Source organism: Andrographis paniculata, unplaced genomic scaffold (genome assembly GCF_009805555.1).
Source record: "Andrographis paniculata isolate CXL003 unplaced genomic scaffold, ASM980555v1 Contig89END, whole genome shotgun sequence".
In the NCBI taxonomy this organism is placed as follows: Eukaryota; Viridiplantae; Streptophyta; class Magnoliopsida; order Lamiales; family Acanthaceae; genus Andrographis; species Andrographis paniculata.
In genome coordinates, this window is record NW_026137627.1 from 1,780,819 (window position 1) to 1,792,574 (window position 11,756).

At 35.9% G+C, this 11,756-nt stretch overlaps 2 protein-coding genes across 3 annotated transcripts; one reads left to right on the forward strand and one right to left on the reverse strand.

The window, feature by feature from the left end:
• The first annotated feature begins 227 nt into the window (after positions 1-227).
• On the forward strand, positions 228-6,627 carry LOC127243087 (poly [ADP-ribose] polymerase 2). Of its 2 annotated transcripts, XM_051262943.1 has the most exons (19): positions 228-335; positions 409-691; positions 940-1,134; positions 1,385-1,503; positions 1,596-1,677; positions 1,840-2,075; positions 2,320-2,446; positions 2,749-2,804; positions 3,212-3,285; positions 3,380-3,426; positions 3,574-3,623; positions 3,958-4,020; positions 4,292-4,369; positions 4,573-4,683; positions 4,773-4,848; positions 4,930-5,072; positions 5,202-5,275; positions 5,360-5,477; positions 6,372-6,627. In XM_051262943.1, the coding sequence occupies exons 1-19, from the start codon at positions 249-251 to the stop codon at positions 6,459-6,461; spliced, it is 2,109 nt and encodes a 702-aa protein (XP_051118900.1). In that variant the 5' UTR covers positions 228-248; the 3' UTR covers positions 6,462-6,627. The 2 variants fall into 2 exon arrangements, 1 of the variants encoding a protein (XP_051118900.1); XR_007836938.1 differs by lacking the exons at positions 5,360-5,477; positions 6,372-6,627 and having other exon boundaries at positions 4,780-4,848.
• A 1,899-nt stretch (positions 6,628-8,526) lies between these two features.
• LOC127243090 (U1 small nuclear ribonucleoprotein A) lies at positions 8,527-11,125 on the reverse strand. Its single transcript, XM_051262947.1, has 5 exons — positions 10,943-11,125; positions 10,647-10,819; positions 9,443-9,536; positions 9,085-9,173; positions 8,527-9,003 (listed from the first exon to the last, which is right to left on the reverse strand). Exons 1-5 carry the CDS (start codon positions 11,028-11,030, stop codon positions 8,716-8,718), a joined length of 732 nt encoding a protein of 243 aa, XP_051118904.1. The 5' UTR covers positions 11,031-11,125; the 3' UTR covers positions 8,527-8,715.
• Between the last annotated feature and the right edge of the window lie 631 nt (positions 11,126-11,756).

Consider the following 11,756-nt stretch of genomic DNA (forward strand, 5'->3'; position numbering starts at 1 on the left):
GGATTAGCCCATTGGAAGGTTGATCCAATCCAGTATTGTTCAAATTGAAAATGGTGCTCCATTTTATAGACTGTACGAAGGAAGAAGGTCGTGGTGTGCACACACAGGCCCGCGAGGTTTGACTATGTCTCTATCTGCCTGTCAATCTTCTCCCGGAAGCTCCTTGCTGTTTTCAACTTGTATTTAAATGCTCATATTGTTTGATATAGTCCTACTTCTCTTCTCAGCTCCAGTGAGAGAGTTTATTCATGGCGACCAACGGCCTCAGAGTTGACGAAATCCGCGCTCAGCTGTCTCAACGTGGTCTTAGCACCGCCGGAGTCAAGTCTGTTTTGGTTGATACTCTCCCTCGCTTCGTGATTTTGTGATAGTTGAGTGTTTTTTTTTTTGAACGATTGATTTTGGCAGCTTCGGAGGCTTGAAGAGGCTCTTGAAGATGAGAGAAGGAACTCGGGGGATTCCAACGGCGATTCGAGAGCTAGTCGTAAGAGGCAGAGGGATCATTCTGACGCTGACAATGACGATTCAGAATCCCGGCGGAAAATCAAAACAGTTGACGAGTTGCGAAGCATGAATTTGACGCAGCTTCGTGAGGAGGCCTCGATTCGCCGAGTTTCTGCTGCTGGAACGAAGAAAGAGCTCCTGGAGAGGCTTTGTGCTGATGAGAACAACATTGCAAGCAATGATCAAGGTAACTAAGTCTTAGTTGATAGAGAATCTGTAGAACACATGCCGCTGGGACACAATATTACAGATTATGCTAATTCACGGGACTGAAATTTTATTCCGTAGTGCACTCCAGTCGACCTAATTTTTGGTCAACTATCACTGTCTAGTATGTAGATACATCTAAAAGTTCTGATGTCAATGTTGCAATGAAAATTTAGGAATGGCCTCTTGCAATACGTTATACGTTGCTCATAGATTGTTATTAAACAGTTAATAATGATGGCAAGGACGAAGCTGATTCCAGTCCAGCAGTCAAGAAAACAACCGATCAGTTGCAATCAATGAACGTAAAGCAGCTTCGAGAAGAAGCTGCTAGCAGAGGAATTTCATCAACTGGCACAAAGAAGGAGCTTCTGGAGAGACTTTGCGCTGACAGTAACACGGTTTCAAGCAATCTTGGGTCAGGTAATACACTCAGTTAAGGAGAAATGATTTGTTCCACGCATTGTGTTTTAGTATATTGTATCACTGGGAAAAATGCCCATTTGGAATTGTTAATTCCATTTAAAAGAAATTATAACAAATGTTTAGGTTGAGTATAGTAAGATAGGTGACATTAACAAGTTCATGGATATTATATATAATCATGTCCGCATCTCATACCTTTTTTATTGCATTGTCACCTGACATGAATCTCTGCTGTTGTTGTGGAAAGATGCATCTGTGAAAGATGAAAAGCAGGAGAAAATTGTTACCGCTACCATGAAAGGTTCTGCTGTTCTGGACCAATGGCTGCCAGACCATGTTAAAGGACAGTATCATGTTCTGCAAGTGGTTAGTTATTTGATATTTTGCTCTTTAGGAAGCAGTTAAGGCAAAGGGAGAACCTGTATTGGAATTGCTATTGCTTTTCAATTATCATGCAGGGTGATGAAATTTATGATGCCATGTTGAATCAAACAAATGTTGGGGAGAACAATAACAAGTTTTTTGTCCTTCAAGTTCTAGGTCACATCTCCATTCCCGTTCTTTAAATTATCGAGTCCATATAGTGGTGGTATCTGAGAGTTCTACTGAACACATTTGTCATATCATCTTCTGTGCTGAGAAAACAAATCAAGGTTCCTAGCCTGAATTCTGCTTACATGGTAATGAAACTTTTAATTGCAGAATCTGATGATGGTAGCAAATTCATGGTCTACTTCAGATGGGGTCGAGTTGGTGTGAAGGGTCAAGACAAATTGAATGGGCCCTACACCTCACAACAAGCTGCAATAACAGAATTTGAGAAAAAGTTTGTTGACAAAACTAGGAATAGCTGGACCAACAGAAAAAATTTTGTTAGTCGCCCACGGTGCTATACTTGGTTAGAGATGGATTATAGTGACACCAAAACTGCACAATCGGTATGGTGCTAAACCTGAGCTTTGTGTTCGTGCTTCTTTGTTAAGAAATAGCCTATCATCTCTAATCCATCTTAGCTGAAGCATGCACCAACACTGCGGCACACATAGTTTGAAGAAAACACATGAAATTGGTTTTCAATTGACTGGTGCATATATTATAGTTTATATATCATGTCCATTGAAAATTTGCAATGCTTAAATTGTTATTCTAGAATTATGGGTTCTAAATGTTACTCATCTGTAGGTCAAAGAAAAGTGTGAATCTAAAGTGCCAAAAGAACCCCAGGAATCAAGGCTGGAAGCTCGAATCGCAAAATTCATATCTCTTATTTGCAATATGAGCATGATGCAGCAACAAATGATGGAAATAGGTTAGTATTTGTTATTTAATTATGTCTTGTACTCACTCTCTACCCTTGCCAGTCTGCATTTATTTTGGTCATCTTCCTTAAATTTTAGTAGAATAAAGTTATACCAAATTCGAGCTTGAAGTTTCCATTCCAAGGTGGTTTGGCACCTGCTTGCGTCGGTTTTTTGACTGCAGACGGTATTTGTATAAACTGCTGCGTACCTCAAAAATGTGTAGTAGTGTGATTCAAAATCTTTTCTGCATTCGGGAGATGTCATGGCTGTCTATCATTTTCATCATAAAAGTTTTTATTTTATTTTACAGGTTATAATGCTGAAAAACTACCATTGGGTAAATTGAGCAAGTCAACAATTTTGAAGGTGAGAGATAGATATTACTAAGATTTCTTTATCTAACATCATTTATCTTGCTCTATTTCCAATTTGTTCTCTTAGCTTCATCTTGCATATAAAACCTTACCATGTTGCAAATGTAAACATGTCGATATCATTTGTAACTATTTGAGAAAAAAAAAAGCATTTTCAATTTGTTCTCTTTTTAGTTTTAGCCTGCATATAAAACCTTATCCTATTGCAAATTTAACCATTTTTAGCATCATTTGTAACTATTTGAGAATCAAACCGAAGCTTAATATGTGGAATCCATTTTACATACCCCATTATTGCTGCTCCTGGAAATATAAATCAAGAATTCAATACACAAGTAACTCCCTTTGTTGGCTGTGTCAATGACATCTTTCTTACCCCATTCCTTTGAATCTGTATAGGGCTATGATGTTTTGAAAAGAATTTCTGATGTGATTAGTCAAGCTGATAGGAAGACACTCGAGCAATTGAGCGGGTAATTATTTCTCTCTTCAATTCAAATTTTGTTCCAGAAATTTGTTTGAATATTAAATTAAAATCATGTAATTGGTATACTGCTTAACTTGCAGAGAATTTTACACTGTAATTCCCCATGACTTTGGATTTAAAAAAACAAGTGAGTTATCCCTATGAGCCTTAGAGGTTTCTTCCATCAATGAAGTGTTTTTCGACTGGTTTAATTCCTTTTTTTTTTTTCATATTATACCAACTAAGTCATTGGTTGGACTTACAAATATGTTTGTGTCTTTGTGTATAATAACAGGTCTGTTCACTATTGACACCCCTCAAAAGCTGAAGAGCAAACTAGAAATGGTGATTCGCCTCTCTATTAATCCTCTTGCTGTTCTAGATGTATTGTGTGCAACAACTAAGGGTGCATTGGTTAGCGGTTGAGTTTTTGAGTTGAAAGTTGGGTTGGAAGTTCCAAATAAATAGGGAGTTTGTTTATAAAGAGAGATATAAATAGAAAATATTTAATAGATTTTGAGTGGGTTCCATATGATGTAATATTTTAGAAAAATAATTGAAAGCATAGCGCCAACGGGCTAAGAAATGCCAACCAATCAGACCCTTATGCCACTTTTATTTTTAAGGTATACCCCTGTTTTTAGTTGTTGCATCTTGACAAACTAATATGTTTATATAGGTTGAAGCACTGGGTGAAATTGAGGTTGCAATGAAGTTGCTTGAGGATGACAATGATCTGGAGGTATGTTGTATCTAGTTTCGCTGCTTCAAATTCGCTAGGCCTAATTTTTATTTATTTTTTATTTTTTTTGCAATAGGCAAAAGTAACTATTGTATCACTCATTACAATCTATACTGCTGCCTCAGGTTAAGAGATATAAAACTGGTGGTACTGTTATATGTTTTATTATCTAGTCATTTCTTTATGCTGTTCAGCTGTATATTAATTGTGTATGTTAGCTTAATATTTTGCTACACTATTTACATATTTTGATGTATCTGCTGATTTGTAGGATCCGTTGTATTCTCAATACTCACGGCTTCATTGTGAGCTCACCCCAATCGAAGTTAATTCTGAGGAATTTCGTATGGTAGGTGTTCTTTCTCTTCTATGATCCCATGCTTCATTGGCAGTTTAATATTTCAAATAAACATTCTTTATTACTGTTAATGTGTCACTGACTATTCGAAAATCATAGATGCTATGTTGTTATATCTCTCGAAAAAAGAAAAAAAGGTTTGTTCATTCAATATAGCCTGTTTATCAAACAAAATCTTGAATGTATTGTCTCAGATTGAGAAGTACACCAAGAACACTCACGCAAAGACACATTCAAGTTATAAAGTTGATATCGTCCAGTTATTTCGGGTGTCGAGGGAGAATGAAGCCGAGCGGTTTGAGAAAGTAAGGAGTGCATAATGGGTGAACTTTTCCTATCCACTGAGACTGAATTATTATATTACGTGATGAGTTCCTCTTCTCTTTGACACCAGTTTTCAGGTACAAAAAACCGTATGCTACTGTGGCACGGTTCCCGTCTCACGAACTGGACTGGAATTCTGTCCCAAGGTTATCTTTCATGGTTTCTCTAATTGTCCTCTGCATGAAACCTATCCATGTAGTATATCTAAAAATTGTAATAAACGACAGGGCTGCGCATTGCTCCTCCGGAAGCACCTGTAACTGGCTACATGTTCGGCAAAGGCGTATATTTTGCTGATATGTTCTCAAAAAGTGCTAATTATTGCTGTTCGACTAGATCTGCATCTGCCGGGGTGCTGCTTTTATGTGAGGTGGTTTATCGTCTGTTTCCTTCATACATTCTGTCGTGGTTCCTTTTCATTTTGCCTCACAGGACCTCGACTTGATTGAATGTGCATAAATTATCACCTTTTGAGAATGCATTATGGCAAGATTTGCAGGTAGCCTTGGGGGACATGGCTGAGCTTCTATCTGCTAATTATGACGCGGATAAGTTACCGACCGGGAAGCTCAGGTTCGATTGACATCACTTTACTCTGCTTGTGCTTCAGCTTTGCCAGTCGAAAACTATAAATAAAACACCATTTTTTCTACGCAGCACAAAAGGAGTGGGCGCAACAGCACCAGACCCATCGGAGGCGAAGACACTGGACGACGGCGTGGTGGTTCCCTTAGGAAAACCAAAAGAGCAGCAGCACCAAGCTGGGGGTGCCAAGGTAATGTTATTTCAATTTTGTTTCGGAGACACCAACATTTAGTATTCTCTCCGTCCCAAATATGATGCAACATTTATTTTTGAGAATTTGGGTGAATAGTATTAAATAGAGTAATTCCGTAATTAAGTAATAATATAATGAGAGTAAAAAGTACAAAATTATTTGAATGATGTGATAGAATAAAATGTCAAGTAGGAATTTAATTATATTTAATTGTTTCTTATTTTAAAAATGTTGTATGGTGTTTGGGCATACCAAATAAAAATATTGTTATTTGCGACGGAGAGAGTATTTGTTCACACATTTTAGAACTTTTTTATTTTTTAGTAACAATAGTTTTTTTTTTCCATCTAATGAAATATTATACTTTCTCCTCGAGAACTATAGTCTTAGTTGAGTTGGGTATAAAAATATGAGTAAAAGATTTTTTTGCTCTTCCGAGTGAATTAGTGTAAAAAGTGTAATAAAAATGAAAAAGTAAGGGATAATTTTATAGTGATATGATTATTTATGGAAATAGATTATTGTTTTGTGGGACAGAAAAAAATATTTTGGAACTGAGGGAGTATCAAATATTCTAATTTATTACTCCCTCTTTCCCATAACAAAGTATTTTTTTTAAAAAAAAAAAGTAATTGTACCATCTACCTATTGTTTTTATATCATACAATAGGTTAATTTAGTTTTTCTATCTTTATTTCTCTTTTATCTCAATATAATACTAATATTTCTAAAATAAAAAAAAAAACAAATGGATATATAGATATGGGACATGAGTATAATTCTAGATATTTTCCAAAATTTTAAAACTTCTTACGGATCCTTGTTAGTTATTTGAATGCATATGTTTATGTATATACTGAATTGGGTAGTGTTTTTAAAACTTGAAAGCAGGGTTCTTTGCTTTACAATGAATACATCGTCTACAACGTGGAGCAGATTAGAATGCGATATTTGGTCCAAGTCAATTTCAACTACAAATAAACTTCAATTCTCACTTCTTCCAGCAATAGATGCTTTTTTTTGGTATGACTATTATAACTGATTAATGCTGTTACATCTACAATCGATTGTTGTATGAGCTGTGACTTGTGAATTACTATTAATGTCTGTCTGTATGTATGTAATTGTGTATGTATGTATTTTCATACAGAGTTGTGCACGGTTAAGGTATTTGTAAATATGCATTTGTTTGGCATTCAAACTGAACGAATAAATACTCAAGCTACGAATTGTATTCGAGCCAAAAAATTTGAAAAATATCTGCAGTATTTGCAAATATTTTGAATCATCGAATTGTAAATCAAATCGAATATAATTAAAATATTCGGTTCGGTTAAAGAAATATAACAAAAATTGAAATTAAATCGAACAAAAATTAAATCCAAAATTTTGGACGGTATTCAATGGATATGAATTTATCTTAAACTAAATATTGAGTCAATTTCAAAGAAACAAAATAATCTAAAAAATTGATAAATTAAAATTAAAACCTAATTAAATAAATTATGAATGGGCTGGCTTGGATCTCTCCAGAGCCCAACAATAATAAAGTGGCCCAATTCTTTCATCTTCGTCACTCTTCAGCAGGCTGACTGTAAAGTTTGCTCCTTCTGTTATGGCTGAAAGGAAATGTGAGTATGAGTATGAGTATATGATATGATGAGAAAATTTTTAAAGACCTACAGAAATATTGACGCCTATCTTTCAATTTCTTCTAGGTGATGATTCGAAAAGATATAGCGGAATTTTTTTCCGTTTCAGCGGTATAAATTGGTTAAAATCGACCTGAGTTACACCGATCCTCCGTTCTGGTTTTGACTCATCGATACCGATGTGTGCAGCGAAGTCGGCTAATCATGTTTTAGTGGTGATTCTCTTCGGGTATCAGATCTCCTCTCTACTCTTAATACGTTTATGTATTTGAATTTGAAAGATTATAGTTAGTTGCGCCATGAATGTAATTGCTGGTTTGGAGTTCGTATTCGATTACTACTCATACACATGTAGTTTAGGATTTTGCGATAACGATATCCAGCCGTTGATTATGCTGGACTGCTTCATGTTGTTTCTGCATTTTTTAGGTCTGAAGTCTGAATAGTTAAGCTTTGAACATTCTCATGGCTGAAAAGCAACAGCATGAGCCTCAGCATGTCTCTGATCCACAACTGCAGTCTTCTCCTGCTTCAATGGAGGATTTGATCTGTGATGGCCTTGGAGGCTGCATTGTTGCCTTGCCTTGCTTTGCCTGCAAGCAACTTCAACCGATTGATCGATCTCATCATCCTTCCCATCAGAGTGAGTACGCACGCTATGCCTATTACTCTCTACTTTTAAGCACTTCATTTTTTCTATTGCAGGTAGAAATAAATTTTGAGGCTAAAGATGGTAGGATAGAAAATGTGCAAATTATTCCCTTGTTAAAATTTAAAAATGAAATTGCGAGCTGGCATTACTTTGAACTTCATCTTAAGAAACCATGGTTTGTTCGTGTACAAATTAAAGCTGACACTGAGTCCAGTGAACTCAGAAATGGAAGAACATGAAACGATATATGGTAGGAGTAGCAGTGTTTGAATTTCTAGGGTAACTGCCATCACTCCCATACAAGCAAATTCTATTAAACACCCATTAGCTGCTACAATATGACTAAAATCTTCAAAACAAACACTGCCTTTACATCCCAAATCTTAGAAATATCAACCAGCAAAGAGATTTTATTATTAGAATCTATCTATCTGTCCACACCAATTCTTTTACCAGTTGAAGTTGAGAGGCATGCTGTAAATTTCATGCAGGCAGCCAGATGGATTCAGCTATATTGCAATAGCCTGCAACGTGAATATCAACCAACCCGAGTCGAAACTCTTCCAAAGGTACTATCCTGATCTAAAAACTTCCTATCAGATTGTGCTTATTCTGTGTTCTTGACATATAAAAAACCACGAATAAGTCACTCTAGGAGAAGAGATCGATCGATCAAATGTGTTTTTATTTGACTGAGACAGGAAAAGTTTTGGGAATTATGCTATTGAGTAGAGTCGATAAATGAAAGAAATATCAAGCAATTAGGCAAGCTGCCAGTAATCAGTCGCCAAAGCAGTTTTACAGAAAGAACAATGTCGAATCTGGTTTCTATGACTACATATTACACTGGCACAAACTGGATCCCGGCCCGGGTGGTAAAAGTTTCGAGTAGTTCTCCGCTGAGTAGTGGAGCGTGGGGTTAAAACTCGACTTACTTCTTGGCATAAGAGATCAGCATAGGATGATCATCGGTAATCTTGAATCCCTGAAGACCCTGCATCGCGACAGTGGACTGCATCTCATTTTCGTACTCAACAAAAGCAATTCCCGGCTTGGCTTCCACCATCCTAACTTCCTTGAATCCCGGGCACTGGCTGAAAAGCATTTGCAGCATCATAGAAGTTGTTTGGTGAGGAAGGTTCTGGACGAATAGGATGTTGTTCGGTGGGGCGGGAGCTTCTGGCACAGCTCTAGCTCCCATATGCGGTAACTGAGATAGCTGCAACATATGAAATGAAAAGAAACACAGGTTATAGGTCGGTTTTTTGAAACAATTGTTGAAATGAGCAAGAAATCTTACAGGAGGAGCTGCACCGTATGCGCCAGCATATGCAGGATTCACACCCGCTGCTGCTTGAATGCCGTCATGTTGATCCTTTTTCTTTCTACCTGTTATATCGCACGCAGAGGAATAGAGATGATCAAAGAGTATCAAGAACAGTAAGTGCCGTAAATATGAACATATTTTTAGTTCCTTTATATCTGGAATACAATGGTTCGGACACAAAAAGTTTACAGACATATTGATACAAAGCTACCGAAAGAAGAAACCAACATGAGTTTGTGTGTGTGTCAATAAAACTATATGAAAAACTGTCTTAACTATTGGCTAAGTTAGAATTATAATCATCACAATACAGTAAAAAAGGATCCGATACCTCTGTCTTCATGTTTCTTCCGTTTCTCTCGAGGAACAAATGTACCATCTGCTTTTGCTATGATATCAGATTTCGTTTTTGCGTATTGTATTCTCTGCAATAAGCATCAATAACTTTTTATTTAAACCAAAAAATACAAGCTCTACATAAATAAGGTACCGGACTTTACCTGAACAAAAGTTAAAAGTAAAAATAAAAATGCAATATTCCAAGCCATAACATAAGACTCAGCAGACTAGAGCTGAAAGACTGACACTCACGACAATCTGACATGAAATAATTGGATTTTGATCAATGATTTCAATCTGATTATGTATACGATTGACACAAACCCGACACGAAATAATTGAGGCTCTCAACTTGAATCCGATACAACAACTCGATTAGAGTAGTATTAATTAATATATTTATTATATATGTAAAATTAATTCAACCTAATTCATTGTACACATTACACTAAAATCAATAAAAACTATCATAACATGATAAACACGACAAACAATAATTGAAATTGAGTTAAGAATTTCGACGTAATTATGTATACGGGTCAACACGAACCCATCACGATAATAAATGGGTCAACACAAACCCAACGTGATAATAAATTGATCGGGTTAGGGTTGAGTGATTTAACTCATTTAAAATATCCAACCTGATACAAACCCAACACGAAACGACTCATTGTCAGCTCTACAACAAGCTCTACAACAAACACAGAAAGATATTACCATCCCACTCCATCAATCAAAAAATGGAAGTAAAGCCAGGATCCCGAAGTTAACCCATTATATATATATATATATATATGTATTAGTTGGGGGCTAAAGCCTTTTACCTTTACACCTTATTTTGATTGCAATCTATTTTCAGTTCAGCCATTAACTTAGTTCTGAATATGAAGGCTTCGTACGTTAATCAATATACTTCAATCCGGCATCATCTGAACTACATTTGCTTTGAGGTAAACCTAAACCCCTAAACTATATTTGATGATTTGCTTGCAATTCAACACAATGCAGATCAAAATTACTGCCTTAGCATAATTCAATTCAATTCAATTCAATTAGCATATAGATTTTGAGTTCAAACAACCTGACCCTAATTTCCAGATTCGGAGACCAAATTTTACGGTTACAAAAACGAATTCAGTCGATTTTGTGGTGCAGAAAATATGTAGACGCTAGCGAAATGGATAAATACATACCATAGGCTTATCGTAGAATGGAAATCCTTGCATCTGACGGAGCGCATTGGAGGCGGAAGAGACCTCTTCGAAGATTACCCACGCTTGCCCCTTGTGCTTTAGGGTTTTGAAGGCTAAAACCTCCAAAATTTTTCCGAATTGAGAAAACACCGCGTTGAGCGATTTCTTCAGTTCTGTTTACATAAGAAAACAAAAACAGGCGCTGAGAATGAATCGCATCTCCTAAATGAGACTACACCATAAGTACCAAACCCTCGCAAACATTCATGAAACAATTAGAAAGCGAGTGAATATACCGTCGAGCTTGATTTTCTCGTTGAGGTTATTGATGTAAATTGTCTGGTTGGGAGAAACCTCCGTGCTGGTCGGCGCCCCCTCCGCCATGGATGCCGCAGCTCTGCTGTATTTTCCGGTGATCGAATATCAGCTGTCGAGCCAGTGGCGCTCTTCGAACGGAATTTTCTGCCGAGAGGGTTTCATTTTGGGAACAAAATAAAATGTTTGGGCTTTCTATATCTGCCTTCAGCCCATTGTTTTTGGGCTCGTTTGGCCCAAATATATTATTTACAAATTGGGCCACGGCTCATTATAAAAATAAAACTCTTGGATCGCGCAAAATTGTCCATAGATCTTACAGCCTACAAGTTAATATTTCTTCCTCCTCCTAAATATTATCTAATATTTTCTTGATGTCTCGAACCACTATAATATTTCTAAAATAAAAAATAATTAATTATACTTAATCTTTATACATTATTCAAATAAAAATATAGTCCATCTATAATTTTTTTTATTAAATAATAACTAATTTTTTTAATATACTTTTTAATTATTTATTAATTATATTTTACCTAAATTCTTGTATCTAAAGTAATACGCATATCTTATCGGGGAGTAAATAAATATACACTTTTTCTACCACAATATCAACTAATTTTTAAATTGTTCTATTTAATGTTATTCACTTGAAATCACTTGTAGTTATCTAATGTTAGAAACTATTATTGGAAGTTATTTTAGGGTGAGTTTGTTTGGGGATTAAATTTTAAATTCACTATTTATTTTTTTTTTCCCCAAAAATCATCAAAATAAACACCTATTTTTTTTATT